The sequence below is a fragment of the Phoxinus phoxinus genome, assembly GCF_949152265.1.
Source record: "Phoxinus phoxinus genome assembly, chromosome: 7".
In the NCBI taxonomy this organism is placed as follows: domain Eukaryota; kingdom Metazoa; phylum Chordata; class Actinopteri; order Cypriniformes; family Leuciscidae; genus Phoxinus; species Phoxinus phoxinus.
In genome coordinates, this window is record NC_136882.1 from 22502698 (window position 1) to 22519640 (window position 16943).

Genomic DNA, 16943 nt, shown 5'->3' on the forward strand with positions numbered 1-16943 from the left:
TAACTTGGAAGTGCAAAATTAAATAGACAATCTTAAAACTGTTTCAAGCACCACTTACAAAGAGCTCCAAGCCTCCAAAGGTAATAAATTATTTACTTTGTGCAATGGTAGACTGTTTCTGAGAATGCTCCCACACTACCAAACAAAAGCAAACAATAAGACGAGCTAACACAATTCCAGAAGAAGGTTTCCCGACGGGAAAACACGGAAACGACGATTTCCTGAGCTATCTTAAAAATAACCAACGCAACGCAGATGAGCTGTTAAGTATCTTGGTAAAGAGGTAAACGTGCAATTTCTAGCATATGTTCTTTTCTTGAATTCTCTACCAGAACAAACACCGTTAGGTAATTTTAACAACTTTTACCATTACATTTATATTAATCTTAGGCCTATTCCACGTGCTTAACACTTCGATAGAAACATTTGAAACCATTTCTAAATAAGACAATTTGTATAGGCTAACTATATAAGTTTTTGTTTTGTTTTATAGCTTGACATTGTTTTTCCTGACATTTCAATATTTAAACTAATTTTTATTATCAATTTAAACATCTCAACCTAAACGTTACCAAAGTGTCACTCCGTAAATTAAAAACAAACAACGCTTCACACCTTAAAGATAAACTCTGAGCAACTTCTCAGCTCTTTGAAATCACAGGGTCAGATCGATGTTTATTCAGTTGCACGCGAATAATCTCACGGTCCGTGGGTCCCTCGGAGCCTAGCGTGATCAAACAAAGTAGCTTCACTGACGAGAAAACACACCTGCTGGCCTCCTTACACACAAGCAACAGTCAAGTATGCGCATTTATACATTTTTGGTCAAACTTTACGCATCGCTTCTGAGCAGATCATAATAGCTGTTAAAATTCTGTTTTGCGGTTAACACTCACTATTATTCACTATGTCAATAAGGGAATTGTGGAGTTCAGCGCGCGCAGGGCCGAGTATGATATACGAGCACAGTTTCGGCGTTACATCAGTAGTTCATCAGCGCTGCACTGTTAAAGCTGACAGTGACTAATACATCCTGCGAGACTGTATCATACGGGCTCGTCAAAAAATCACGTCTGTGACAGAAAAGTTTGCCAACATTTCCATTAGAGTCTCACACACGCCACATGAGAACCGTAGGCAGCGACCAGAGGTAACCTAGAGGTCAATCTGAAATGCAGATTGACGTAGGTACTCACTTCTGTCTTTAACTCGTATTAAGGAAAGTTCTCAACATGAAATTCAATCGATCACTGGGATCACTGCACGAAAAGGTGATTTTACAAATACATTCCTTTAGATTTAAAATTCTGCTACATAAAAGTATTATTAAATAACATTGTGCTAAAACTAGCATAAAACTATTTTTTTTACATTGTTGGGATGTAACTGTGGCTTAAAAAAGATCAACACTAGTGTTTATTAGAAAGATATAAATGCAGATATTTCTATAAACAAGTTTTCATTAATCATTTGCCTACTGTATAAAGCATTGTAACACAATTAAAACTGTTCATTACTAACTTTAAAATAATTTATACTTACTTGTCCTTTGAAGAGTTCACCTGAAAGAATTATACGTTTTTCATCTTAATTAAAGGGAGTAATAATGGTAACCAGTTTACCTTTTTCTTGAAATGACCCCACTATACATTTTAATGGGTGCTGTTTCATGGGATTATGGTGCTGTAAATGTTTTAGAACAATTATAATATTAATTTACAGTTTAATTGGAATCTGCATGACTTTGAATTTTATAGTAACTAAATCTACAAAATGGCAGTCTTTTTTTCTTTTCTTTTTCCAGTTTAGATTTTACTGTAATTGTCCATTCAATAAAATGTCTGGTGTGTTGCACAACATATGCAGAATTAAAATAATGGGTAAAATTTAAACGAGAGTGCAACAAATTCCCAGAAAAGAACATTAAGGGTCTAAACAAACTACTTTGTGGTTTGCAGAGAGCACAAGAGACATGATTCAGGCCATGTTGTGTTCATGGGATTTATTGGTCAACACACTAAATGTCCCAGTTCACAAGGAAAAGGGTAATTTACCACAATACAAGAACACCCTCTAGCACACACACACTCATACACACACACACTCACAAACTCGCTCGCATACACACCCTAACTAGTCTTACCTGTGATTCCCGATTTCCTTAATGTACCAACAGAGCACTAGACATTACAAGACTTTGTAACACTGTAACCTTTTTTTTCACTGAAATGTTTGTATTGTGAATGCTAAAGTTCCGGTCATACATATGTTCTACGTTTCAAAATGAGCCATTTGTAAAGTGTATCAAAAAGGACAAATATGATCTAGGTTACAATGCTATAAACGCAGCTCATATCAGGTGATTATGGGATTATGTATTAAGCAGCATTTTAGGAACTATATGCTTTGAGGTGTTCAGTCTGCAGTCTAAAAATTACAAAATACTCTCACACTCCCACACATACGTTCACTAATAAGCATAAAACAAAAAGACTGCCAATTTACATTAAAAAAAAGAAAAAAACATTGTGTATGCTCTTGCTGATGCTTTGAATGAAAGTACAGTAGTTAAATTGGGGTTGTACCATTCAAGCTCCCAAACCACTGACATATATTGACCGACCAACCAACCACACACACTCATATACACAAATATTTACACTTATTCATTCTTAATTGCTTGCCATTGAAAAGGACTTTTTTCTCTCTCTAAAGGTGCATCCAGCATAATAATGTCAAATATCAATACAACACACTGAAAAAAAAGAAGCAAAAGATGGCAAGCAGCTGATCTGTAAGTCTGTGGTGGTGCCTGCAAGTCCGGTTATGAAGCGTGAGGATTCCAAAAAAACATTTATTTCCTGGGTTTATGAAGACCAATTTATGTGGGCAGAGCGCACAGGGCAGACCTCTCTTTGAGACTCCGATTCACTTCAACATGAAGCACTCATCAGAAGAGAAGAGAAGAGAAGAGAAGAGAAGAGAAGAGAAGAGAAGAGAAGAGAAGAGAAGAGAAGAGAAGAGAAGAGAAGAGAAGAGAAGAGAAGAGAAGAGAAGAGAAGAGAAGAGAAGAGGTCACTCCGTAGCTTTGAGAGTGAAGGAGAGGCGAGGTCGGGACTTGCCCTTCCCCAATATCATCCTCTGTTCTTCTTTCTGTTGTTTCTGCCTCTCCTGCTGTAGCTTCATGCGTTCCTCGTGGATCTTTCTTTGTTCTTCTACTATACGTAGCTGATCCTCAGCCTGAAACAAACACATGAGCAAAAGTGACTTTTTCAATCAGCCAAGGCATAAATAGGTTCATTTTAGGTACTAATACATGAAAATGTACTTTAATTAACATGCATTAATGCAAAACCAATGTTCATTGTTTTTGATCCAACCATAAAGATAAAAAAAAAAATGGGGGCATGGTTGGCACTGCTAAGCATCCAATTTGAAAATTTTCAGAGAGGGCAGTACCACTGTGCAAGTGCAAAAAACAAAACAAAAAAAAAACACTCCAGTGTTCATAATGACTTAAAGAAAAAATATTTTCTGTCCATTTTGAGGGAGAGCTACTTTAACGGACACACAAAAGCCTATAATTGTAATGACTTTGAAATGTATAAACACAAAAACCAAAGCATCACCACAAATGTTTTATCAAAAATGAGAAATAAAAGCTTCTTCAAGAGCTTTTAATTATCAGCGGACATAATCTTCAATATGAATCCACTGGCTTGTGGACTCATATCAGGGTTCCCACCAATTTTGATCAATGAATTTCCATAACCATTCCAGATTAGAGCTTTAATTGGATAAGGATTTTGAACAATTTCATAGAAACTACGCTCACAAAGATCCATTTAAAGCAAATTGATTATTTAAGAGAATATTATTATTCCCTAAAGAAATTAGATTTTCAGGCCTGCATATCAACATTTCATGATATTTCCGGGTAGGGGTGTATATTACACACACACCGGTATAAGCTGTAATCCTGATATAAAACAAAAATCATATCATGAATACCACACTAAATGACATTGAAAATATAAAACAAACCATCTTCTTGACACTTCAACATAGTAGGTGTCGGTATTGCATATTAACATTATTCATAAAACTGAAGGAATTTTTTCCCTTAATTTCTATAGAAATTGCAATAATATTTTATATTTACATAAATAATGAAAATACTTTTTGTGTGGACAACCAATTCTGAGGGAGCATTTAGAATTATACTAATTAAGTATTACATTTAAATATTTTTGTTTTGTGTACATATTTTTTTATTTTATGTTTAGGAGTACATTCATTTTTGTTTTGTTTGGATTTTGTTTATCATATTCTAGAATAAGTACGGTAATATGTTTTGTTGTCAAAATAAAGCAAAGAGATAAGTACCAGCTTAGCTTGAGCATCAGCAATCTTTCGGTTGTTTTCTTCCAAAATTCTCTCCAGCTCCGCTCGTTTGGATTTTTCTTCCTCCTAAAGGGGTGACACGGTGACATGTTAGGACGGGCAGACAAATCCACTGAAATAGGTCCCCATAAACCCAGTTGCACACTCAAACACGTCTACACTCGCACAAACAGGTACCAGCCAGCGACACTTCCACAATCTTTCATGTACTTACACACGCTCTCGACATTTCACATTCCGAACTGCAGCATCAAATGTCTGAAGCTAACCTCTATGTATGCAACAATAAGCAAAAAAAAACCCACCCACGAATGTATTCAAGCACACCTTTAATCCCCGCCATGTTTAAATATATATACACATCCAAACATCCATTTACGCATTCATTAGGATCCATACAGAACTGGTATGTAAAAGATAACACATCGACAACTAACGAAGAATCTCATTCGTTTGCAGATGGAAAAAAAAAAATCAATCAGTTCGTTCTCTCTCTATTTTTATTTATTTATCAGCATCCATAAGCAAGAAGTTTCAAAAGAAAATGAGAGAGACAAAGAAAGATTAACTTAAATAAAGGAGAGTGAATAGTAGTGGCTCACCAATGCTTGTATACCTACGCCTTTCTCCTTTGACTGTGTACTGTACCTACACAACTGCTGATTAAAGGGGTGAGTATTTACTGCCTGGTCCCGTGTGTCCCGTCCTGGACAGCGCAGCACCTCCCCTTTAAAAATTTCTGAGCTACTAGCACGAGCTAGTGCTCTTACACAGCAACACCACATGCAATATAGCACAGTCCAAGAAAATGAATTATGGTAATCATACAACATTACCGTGTGGGGACGTCAGGCTATTAATGTTAAAGGAGGTTAAAGACTGCAAAAACACAAAGGTGGGATCATTCGTTAGATGTGTTTGTTTGAAAACAAAAACAGTGATGTGTTTGCGTCTAAGCTCAATGGCACAGTAACGTTGGGTGTGGATGTAGAAGTGTGTGTGTGTGTCTGTGTGTGTGTACCCGCACACCAGCACTCCTGAGGAAAAGCAAATTGTGAGGACACAGAAGTACATTTAAAACACTGCACTTTTAATGACGTCAAAACCGAAGAGTCAAAGGAAAAATGAAGTAAAAAAAATAATAATCGGCAATTAATAAATTTAAAACATAGATGACAGAATGGATAAGCAATAAAGAGAGGGGTGGATCATTTTGTGATTGATGGGGCAAATGAAGACCAAATCATGTGCAAACGCTAAATGTAGAACAATACAGATTCATTTAATGGTTCAGTACCAGGGCTACAAATGATGGGGACAAATCTAAAACGTACAGAAGGAGGGCACATATCTAACCCTATTAGTGCTGAGCGGCTGAATTTTGTGTGTGCTTGTGGAATGGAATTAGTTTCTTGTTCATAACTCGTTGCATCTTTACAATTAGAGCACAGTAACCCTCCTTTATGGTATGGGTGGAATTACAAGCTATGGATTTAGCAAATTAACTAGTTTAAGTGTGGTCTAGTGGCCGCAAAAGGTCTTGTGTGTTTGTAACATTCAAAACCACATTACGGTGGTAAAGTGTATTATGGTAAGCTATCAAAGTGTATTATGGTGAAAAAAAAAAAAAAAAGGCCAGGTTTGAATGCCATGTGACCTTTTAAAGAAAAGCGTTTTATTGAAGACAAACAGTTTCATACATTGGGGACAGTAAAATGATAAAAGATATGGAATAAAGAGAGTAAAATAAAAGGGGAGAAAAAACATGGGAAACATTATATTTGGTCCCTTACAGCCGTGGCAAAACGTTTACTTGAAACCCCTGAGAGTGCACTAGAGGTGTGTGAGATTCAATAAAATCACATTAAAGCACTACAGAAAAAGCACAGAGCTTGTCTATCAACAGAGTAAACGAGTCCTTAAATATTCGTGTTCCCTAGCAACTCGACTGAACTTCTCCAAACATCACACCTTGAAAATGTTGCATTCTGTAATTTATTTCATTCCCCACCCAATCAATGGAGCTTACTTCCATCAGCTACCCTGCATCTCCAGCTCTATTTTGGGGGAAAACGAGTGTCAGGTTGTGCCACGGCTGAGGGTGTGCGGTTTGCGGCTGCTCTCCGCTGTGCTCCGAACGACCGAGCGTTACCTCTCTGGTTTTCAGGGCGTTCAGTTCGGCCTGCCTCTGCCTCTCAAGCTCCTGCAAAAGCTGTGCCTCCATGATGCGTTTGGCCTCCTCCACCCTCCGCAAGACCTCATGCTCGATCTCGTCGCGTCGCTTCTCAAGCTCCTCCTCCACCCGCCGGGCCACAAGCTCCTCCACGCGTCTCGCCGTCTCCTCCTCAATCAGACGCTCCTCAATCTCCTGCTGACGGCTGTGGAGGAAACAAGAAAGAGAGGATCAAACATGGCAGACCCGTAAATAAATATACTCAATGATAAACGTAGAGTGAAGAACAACTCATACAAGAAAAGAAGAGGTCTGAATGTATTTGTTAGCAGTCGGGCCAGTAGTTCCTTGTCCTGACAAAATGTTACTGGCCCCAATTTATTTTTTTTAGCATGTGAATTAGACAAGTTCAAAAATATAATATTAAAAAAAAATAATAATAATAATTGTATTCATATTTTTATGTAATTATTTTTACAGAAAAGGGTTAATGTGAAAAACATTTAATTCTGCAATTGTATTTAGCTTTTTTGGGGGGAAAAAGCTTTGATAACCTTTACCTAGCAGACAAAAAGATAAGCACATTTCACAACCAAATGTCAAAGAAATGCATTTCACAACATGCATTGCTGAGCCCAGTGGAGGCAGATGATATTGACCTGTCATCTGCATAATTCTGAAATTAAACATGATGTGCACGCTGACATCATAAACCCATAAAAGGGAGGCCATGATTACAAAAGCATGTTTTACCTTTATTTACACTTTAAGCATGCCTAAACCATTAGAGGAGAGCAAGCTGTCACACCTGGCCTTTAGGAACACAGACACAATCCTGAACCAAGTGACCATTACATTGCCCAAAGCCAAAACAAAAATTAAACAACAGCAGCCATCTTTTGATTTGATTTCAGTGTCATGAAACTCGATCCACGGCCTCTCTTTGAGTTTTAAAACACCCTGAATGTGGTTACAATACACTCTGGGTGAAGATCAGGCCTGGGGCTGCAGCACTTCTCTTCCTGTTCTTTCACTACATTCCCCCTTCCTTCCCTTCCACAAACCTCTTAACATTATACTGGTGGTCTCCAATCACAAAAGAGAGATGTCAACAATCTGTGATAGTTACAAAAGCATATCAGCTTACACAGGCAGCAGATTTCAGTGATGAGATGACCTGATGTGTGACAGCTGCCTATGAGACTCCATGGAGTGATGAAAGTTCAGTGAATACAGATAGGTAACATAAAACGTCACTTTTTTTGCACACTAGATCAGTATATTAGGTTCTTATAAATATTAAACAACAAAGAGTTGCTACTTGTAACATGAAACAACTGAACTGAAGTGATAGTGCTGCCCAACCAAGTGACACTTCATACATGCTTAACTGAATAAGGCCGCGTCTGGGACATAGGCTAGACAGTAGACACACACATAACGTTACACACACACACATATATATATATATATACATACACACACACAAATAGTCATCTTACATCTTTCTCTGTCTTTCTATCTCTACTCTCCTCTCGTCCTCTTCTCTCCTATGTTTCTCGTCGTTGCTTCTCTTGCTCAGTGTCCGGCCGAACATGTCGGTTCGGTCGGGTGGTGAGCCACCCCTTTCCCTCCTGCTGCCGGATCTCGAGCGGGACCGTCTGCTCCTCTTCAACTCCTTCGATCTGCTCCTTTTCTTGTTGGATTTGGATTTAGATTTGGAGCGGCTCCGTCTGCAGCTGTGTTTAGAGTGTTTGGACCGGGACGAGCTGCGGCTCCGGGAGCGACCCATGTTCTGCACGATTAAATCCGACTGACACCACTAAAGATGGTCTTATGAATGCAGTTACATCTACAACGACCTAGTGTGATATTATATTACGGTTACCTGTATAATGGTTTAATATTAGCTCGTTTAATAAGGACGTTCGTTGCTTTCTGCTCCAGTGGATTTGCGGAATCAAACAATATGGCGACCGCCTCCAGTCTTCCTTTTCCCAGAATGCATCAGTCTTGTTCGGGTCTTTTCGGATATCTCCGGGCTGATACCGAATGAGGAGGAACACGAGGAGTCTGCCGAAGCACCAAATGCGCACTGGAAGCTTCTCTGAGGTATCTTCACACAAAACGCTGTCAGTGACTGCAAAGTAGCAGTTTCAAACGTATTTTAGTTCTGCACAATACATCCTACAATACAGTTGAGGTTGGCGTTACATATCTTAGTAAATCCAAAGGTCATACAGGTTGTGTGTGCTATGAATACAGAGAAAATAGTAACCGTCCACAATATTATTGCCTGTCCACATTCTGTAACAGAAATTGCGGAGCCCCGCACATTAATATGCAATAATATTTGTTCTCCACTTTTACAGTCTATGGTTCCCTCACTAAATCGTGCGAACGATTAACGAATTTGTTCTCGTCGAGTTATAAATCGAGCACACGATATATATATAGCAAATCAAGGGAACAAAATAGTAAATCGTGCACACAATTTAGCCTACTATTTTCCTATTTCTGATGTGCTGCAGGGATATTTTTGTAGGCCAAAACCCCCGAAAATTAGTTAGCACTTCCGGTTTCACCGTCCCAAACATTATGCATTTACACCCTGATTTACACTAGGCCTATGCACTATGTTCTCAATCGTGTAGTGTATGAATGAAAAAGTTATTTTGTCATTCGAATGATGGTCAACATCGGAGTCTGATAGTCAGAGTGCATGAAGTGTCCAACGTAGGCCTACGTTCCACTTGATTTTGTCGGTTAATTTAGTGCGTCGTCTTTGGTAATAAAAGTAAACTTTTTCGTATTTGGATTTTTCAGTGTGAACACTGTTTAAAGTATTTATACAAAACTGCATATCATAGCACGTTTGAAAATTTGATCACATTCACATCTAGGGATTTATTTTTTATTTTTTTATATGGATTTTTGGTTTAAATGCCTGAAATATGGTCTGTGGTTAACACAAGCGCAAAGTATCTTCATATTTTATTATATGACATAAATCAGTAAACCCCATGTAATTTATTTAAAGTTTTTACTTTTTTTTGAAAAAGGTGGTTGCCAACAAGTGGCCAATGTGACTACTATAGAGATTGTCGGGGACGGGGACATTAAACATCATCAAGCCGAACAGGTAAGCTTATCTACAGTACTCACTATTCTGGGTTTACTTCCTCGTTGTGTTGATAATTGTGACTTTTCAAGCTATTCTAACTAACTAGTCTACGTTAGCTTTTTACTCTTGGTGATTGTATTTAAAATTCAAAATTCATAACCGTTGCATTGTGTATTTGCAGATGAAACCAGGGTAATGCTAACTTCTGGGTTGGCCCACAAAAATATGTAATCAGCAGTTCTCTATAGCAGAGATTTTCAACCCTTCTCCTGGAGTCCCATCATCCTGCAAATTCACAAATCCTTTCCCCTGGCCTCATGGGATAGTAAAGTGTCCATCGGATGCACAGGAGTAGGAAGTCATCCAGGTACTTTTCACTTACTGTTTTATGAATTTGGACATACCGGTAATACTCGGCTCACATACTGATTTTAGCCTACTATATATAGTAAGGAAGTAGGCACATTCGAACACAGTGTGGGTCTCCAGGAACAGGGTTAAAGACCTCTGCTCTTTAGTATGAATATTATTTCTATAAGCCGTTGAGTGTAACAGTGGGTAGTAGGCCTATATTTTATCCACCTTATTTTTAATGTAAGAGCAGGCGCAGGCATTTGTGAATTGAATTTGGCTTCCGGTGTTATCCACCCTTTCTAGGCGTATACAAAACAGCTCATTATGTTGCTTGATCATGTAAACTAGTATTTTGCCACATTATTTTAATGTATTGTCATAATTAGAAACACACAGGTTTGTAGCACAATTTTTTTACCGTTTACTCACTGCACTTTGTTATTCTTTTAGTTGTTTTGAATAAATCAGAAATCTCGCATATTCACAAAAATAACTTACTTCCATGTTAGAATATAAGATGGATGTTGTTTATTTTTTTAAAGTAGTGAAATTGTAGGCATTATTCCACACTAAACAGTAGTGTACTTTTTTGTTGTTGTCATATGACCCTCATCACATTGCATATTTAATTCATTGAGTGACATTTCAGTTACCATCCTGGAAATAAATTTGGCATTTTAATTACATTTTACTGAAAATTGTCTTTTGACATAAGGCAATCAAATAACTAAAGAAAAAGATCACGGTAGATATTACTAACTACACATTTCATCCATCACAGTGGAGTTGATAGGCTAAGTCAAGCAAATTACTATAGTATACTGCACAATTTGGAAAATGAAGTACGAGTAGTATGATCGTATGCTATTCTGAACATAGCCACTTTCCAGATGTCAAAGGAACAAGCCAGCTTTTTGGGACTTTAGCTTATTCACCGTTTCCCCCAGAAATAGATAAGTCCATACATACTGGGAACTATATTCTCAGAAGGCGAAGCACTGCTACTTGGGTGGAGTGATTAGCGCAACACTTATTTTGTCACTTATTGGTAGCAGTATGCTAGCTGGAGCCGTTTACCTCCAGTCTTTGTGCTAAGCTAGGCTAGCGGTGGGTGCGTCAGACAGAGTTACGGCACGCACAGAGATGAAAAGGGTATGTATGGACTTATCTAACTCTGGGGGATACGGTGAATAAGCTAAAGTCCCAAAAAGTCGGCATGTTCCTTTAAGAGTTTGAAATTGCAGGTTAGCAAGCTGTTCTCTATTCAGGTCAGAATGAAATCTTCAGACTTTTTTGCATTGTCTGCGGAGATTTTTTGGGGAGTCTGAGTGGCTATAAAACATTGTAAAATATGTCAAATGGAGCTAAGAGTTCCACGCTTTTATTGGTAGCTGAAATCATAATAAAATTAGCCAGAATATAAAACACAAGGATGCAAGTGGTGCAATGTGTGGAACTTTGTGAATGACAAGAATGCAGAGCTTTTTGCAGAGTTCATTGGGAGCAGATTCTGTTTGGGCCTTCTAATGGGTCCTTCTAATCAGTCAAAAACCACTGGCCAAGAAAATGATTATTCTTTTCTGGAACGTATGGTAGACTTAACCAGGTTGTTACAACTAAGCTAATGTTCATTGGGAGCAGATTCTGTTTGGGCCTTCTAATGGGTGATTTGATGCGTTATCTCTGCACATGAGAACATTAGCTTAGTTGTAACAACCTGGTTATGTCTACCATACGTTCCAGAAAAGAATAATCATTTTCTTGGCCAGTTGTTTTTGACTGATTCTTACTTGTTCCATTCTGCTTGTCCTTTTTTTGTTGGTTTCCTCGAGAGATAAGCTTATCCTAGCTCTATATGAAGACCAATTCATAACTTTCTTTTTGTCAGGCCCATTTGCTGACAGAACGGTCACTCTAAGATTAGGTTCAATCCCATTCGAACTCCAGGGGAGCATTGTGACAGGCAGTTGCTTATTCTGAAAAACTACAGGCTAAAAATATTTAGCCAGGGCTATTTTAAAACACACATGAGCAAAGCCATGGTGACTCTGTTTGTAAATCCAGTCAAGATAAGAGCAAGAGAGATGACTTTCTCTCATATTTTGGCATGCCAAGACATTAAATTGGGTTTGAATCATTAAAATGTTGTGCATTAAAATTAAGAAATAATACAGGGGGGAAAAAGTCATCCTGTTTTCATTTCTCGATAATGCTAGTTTATTTATAGCTCTAACGTAACGTACCAGTTTAGTGTTTTGATTAATCTGGATTTTTTTTTTCAAAATGTTGCGCTTGTGTGCTTTTCTCGGGCAAGCCGGAGTGCAGACCAAAAGTCAGGATTTCTGTAAATTTGCTTTCTATCTCACCAAACCAAACACCAAAAAGGTCATACTCCATTAGAAAAACACCAGGGTGAGTAAATAATGGCAGATTTTTTTTTTTTTTTGGACTATCCCTTTTAGTACTGCTCTGGACAGATATGTACAGCAAAATAAACAATATAGCAAAATCTCTATAAATTGAAACTTCTTTTATTATCACCATGATCTTTACCGCCCATCCCTTCTTCTTTCGTGTTCCAAAACACGAAGAAAGGCATAAAGGCTTGTGTGAACTGTGCTTTTAATATTTAGGCATTTGATTTTGTGGTTGAAGCTCGGTTTCCAGGTCATGGGTCGCACATACAGTGCCCTTCACTAATATTGGCAGGCACCCATTGTAAATATGAGCAAAGATGGCTGTGAAAATAAGTCTGCATTGTTTATCCTTTTGATCTTTAATAAAAAAAAATCACAAAGTTCTAACCTTTCATTGAAGTAAAACAATTGAAAGTGTGGGGGAACTCACAATATGAATGAAAATGTTTTTCTCTAGGTCATGTTGGCTACAATTATTGGAACCCAATTATTGCAACGTCCTTTTCCCTATTATACGATTGCTAGCAGAGGCAGTCAGGTTTAGATTTTTTAACTGTTAGTATTTGCTAGAATCCATGATACCATTTATCTGAACAAGATGTCCAGGACCTCTAGCAAAAAAATGCGCCCGCAACATTAAATATCCAGCAGTATATATATGTGGGCAATGGGCATGAGGTATTTTTTATGCCTGTTTGCTCCAAACCCATCTAGTATGTTTGCTGCCAAAAAGCTATTTTTTTTGTTTCATATGACCATAGAATCCGGTCCCTTTTGAAGTTCCAGTTGTGTCTGACAACTGAATATGCTGGAGTTTGTTTTTGGATGAGCGAAGAGCATTTTTCTTGAAACCCTCCCAAACTTTAGGCTTTCTGACCCCAAGATTCAACTAATCTCTGCAATTCTCCAGCTGTGGTCATTGGAGAGTCTTTGGTCACTCGAACTCTCCTCTTCACCATGAATTAGGACGATGTAGTACTCTGTCACACATGTCCTCTTCCAGGCAGATTCGTAACATCTTTAGTGTATTGGAAATTCTTAATTATTGCCCTGATGGTGGAAATGGGGATTTTCAATGCGTTAGATATTTTCTTACAGCCACTTTCTATTACATCCAATTTCTATTCAACATGCTTTTGCTGCACATCAGAACTATATTCTTTGGTTTTACTCGAATGATTATAGGATAATATATTATGTCCGGTCGAACTATGTATTAATTAACTTCAGATTGCATTCTGTTGGTAATAGGCACTTACCTAACGCTTAAAGATGTTTCGTGCCTCTAACAAGTGCTTCTTTCTGATCTTAATGGTGTGTGGAAAACACTTGAGTTTTGCCACAGACTCGTTCCAGCGTCTAGAAAATAATTTAATTCTTTTTTTAAGCGCCTCCATACTTGGAAAAACCTCAGAAAACTACTTTTAAACAGGAAATGACAAAATATTTACGTACATCAGCGGGTCTATTCGCACGGGATTAGTATTACCTGAGGTATTTTTTCTGGAGCTTTTTACTGAAGGTAAAAGTCGCCGTAGTCTTTACTGACATTGTCCGTAATGATTACTGAGATAGCACATTCGGACGTGACTAAAATCACAGAGAAGCTCTGGTAATTATTACTTTACCCCACCTCTCCATGTTAAACTAGTCCCGTCCGAATAGTGCTTTACATGAATAATCCAGGAAAAGTGGGAGAATGCTGTCAGTTTAGGCTGAATTTGAGATGCAACTGCAGATTTTGGGAAGTTGTTGTTGAAGTGAAAGTTTTTGGCATGTAGTTAAAAAAGCTAGTAGAAAAAGAGCATTTTCACTTCCTGAAAAGCAACATAGTAATAGCGGTAGAGGTTTGTTTTTACTTGAGGAAAAAGCCAACTTTTTTGTGTTAAATGAACACAAGCAAACTGATCTCTGTTGTTTGCCAGAGGAAGTCAATCAGTATTATATGTGTCAGACATGATCAATAAGCTTCAAACTAAATGACTTACTTCCCAACTGCTACACTAACAATTACTGCATTTCCTTCCAGTGGAATAACGTCACACAAAAGACAGACGTCACTGCTACCTTTGGCCAGACCACTCTCTTTCAATCAAGCCATTTTACAATTCTCAAACATATTAACCTCATCTTTAAATGATTAGTTGAGCAGTATAATACCACTGCTTTTTCCCGCTCTCCCAACTTGAATGGCCTTCATGCTACTCGAGTTAATGAAAAGTCGCTGCGCTCTTTCTTTCCCCTTTTTTATTCGTTTGATCAAAGATGGCCTCTCCTCTCTGGCTAACCTCTCCTCTCAGTTGGCCGTAGCCTCTGTCTCTTGAGGGTGAGGGCACTTAACAAACACAGGATCCCACCGCTGGGGCACATTGTCATGTTGATGTCCCAAGGGCCCATACACAAAGGGCCATTGAGGAGAGGAAAGGAGAGAAAGAGCTGAGACAGAGAGAGAGAGGGAGAACAAGGCTCTCAGGAGGAATTTCTTTAACCCGTCATGCAGCGTGTGTGTGTGTTGAGCGGGGGAGGGTCATATACCGGCTATAGCTCCAGTGTTGTTGGTCACTGGACTGATCTTGGTCACCGACTTCTTAAAGTCTCCTGGGGTTGGTTCTGCAAAGAGTCACCTTACTGTGTGTCTGTGTGTGTGGTTTCATGGAAATTCAAGAAGCTTTTCAGGCCGACATGCTTCAGTTGTTTGTTAACTCTAGATATATCGTTCCTTTAGGCACCATTAAAACTGTATACCTGACCTACATTGGATAAAAAATTCCATCACTTTTTTTTATTTTTCATACTTACTGATTTGAACAAACTTCTCGCCCTAAGAATTAAAATGTTCACATACATACACATTGTGCTGTTATGTTTGCCTGTTTTAGGACCTGTCCCAAATGGTGTGTTCTGATCTGATTTGTGCTTGAGGTCTTGCAGAAGTTGTTGAATGTGGAATCTGACCTTATTGTGTGTGTCCCATTTGACATTTTAGGTTGAAGGGTGGTTACAGGTAGGGCTAGATATTAATTTACTGATTTATTTCTATTTTGAAAGCTCTTTTCTGAGAGCCATTTCTGGTGCTTATTCCTTTTAGCAAATTTCATTTTTAATGTATTTTATTTTGCTTCTATATAAAAGTGTATATATAAACAGCGTACGAATGTGTATATATATATTGTTCTTTTGAACTTTATATTCATAAAATAATCATGAAAAAAGTATAATTTTCCACAAAAAATATTGAGCAGCAATACCGTTTTCAACATAATAATAATAATAATTGTTTTTTTAAGATCCAAATTAGCATATTATAATGATTTCTGAAGGACCATGTGACACTGAAGACTGGAGTAATGGCTGCTGAAAATTCAGCTTTGCATCACAGGAATGAATTACATTTTAAAATATTTTAAAATACAAAACAGTTATTTTAAATTGTAATATTTCACAATATTACTGTTTTTACTGTATTTTTTATCAAATAAATGCAGCCTTCGTGAGCATAAGAATCTTAACTTGACAAATCTTATGAATGGAATTGTACACATTATTTTTTAAATGTATTTTATTGACGTCTTTCAGTACAGAGACAGAAATTAGCAGGTGGGATCTTTGGCCAGTATAAGCAACCATCCAACACCCTTAGGGGCCGTTCACACAGAACGTGTTTTTCCATTCCAATACGTTATTTTCTATTGTTTTTTCATGTAAACACGTGCTAGACGGACGTGTATGACTGTTGCACTCGCGTCTTGCGTCTATTGCAGCATCTCGTGCATGACACTGCATTCTAAAAACCCAGAGCTCAAGTTAAAAATCTGTTTAAAAAACGCATCTCGAGACCTTGCCTTTTACCCCATTCCACTACCCGCGTCCTGCGTTTTGCCTTTTTGTGGACAAGCCCTTAGACCCACATATAAACACACCTAAGCCACTCAGAACATCTTAGCAACCACATAATAACCACCCACAACATCATAGAGTTGTGACAATGTGTTTTGCATGTTCAAGAGCTTCAAAATTTCATAAAAAATGTAAGAATCTAGTTAAAGTTAAACTAGCAGCAGCAAACAAGACAATCCCCACATCCTCTATTGTTCGGCCAAACAGAGTGTCTTGTCAACCCCTGTCATTGGTTTAGCCAATGTTGTTATGTTTCAAACAAACAGATTTCAATTCTGTTTGGTGCAGCTAGTGACACACTTCCCTTCATAAGTGTTAAAAGTCTAAATGTGGATCCAATCCATTAAATCCATTAGACGTGCACCCAAAGCCTCTGTCATTGTAGAAAGAAGAGAGTTAGAGAGCTCTCTGTCAAAGAGCATTGAGCTCTAAGACCCTCTTTCATAATAAACGGCTATATGGATGGAAGGCTGTGACAGGCCAAGCAAAGAGGTGAAAGGTCATTTCTGCAGTATTGGATTGACCTTAAAGGTGAACACAGATGAAATGTACAGGTCTGTCTCATTCACTCTGT

General features: G+C 38.0%; 2 protein-coding genes across 11 annotated transcripts in view; one reads left to right on the forward strand and one right to left on the reverse strand.

Annotated features, from left to right (window-relative positions):
- Nucleotides 1–1983: 1983 nt before the first annotated feature.
- arglu1a (arginine and glutamate rich 1a) lies at nt 1984–8371 on the reverse strand. Its single transcript, XM_079619896.1, has 4 exons — nt 8080–8371; nt 6557–6782; nt 4387–4470; nt 1984–3240 (listed from the first exon to the last, which is right to left on the reverse strand). Exons 1-4 carry the CDS (start codon nt 8367–8369, stop codon nt 3076–3078), a joined length of 765 nt encoding a protein of 254 aa, XP_079476022.1. The 5' UTR covers nt 8370–8371; the 3' UTR covers nt 1984–3075.
- Nucleotides 8372–8555: 184 nt separating this feature from the next.
- arhgap15 (Rho GTPase activating protein 15) overlaps nt 8556–16943 on the forward strand; it is an 84077-nt gene continuing 75689 nt past the window's right edge. For 6 of the 10 annotated variants that reach the window (XM_079619881.1, XM_079619890.1, XM_079619885.1 and 3 more), the window contains exons 1-3: nt 8556–8689; nt 9640–9719; nt 9883–10068. The gene's annotated coding sequence lies outside the window, so the exon portion shown is untranslated. The remainder of the gene's footprint in view (nt 8690–9639; nt 9720–9882; nt 10069–16943) is intronic. The other 4 variants (XM_079619886.1, XM_079619892.1, XM_079619889.1 and 1 more) reach the window with 1 other exon arrangement.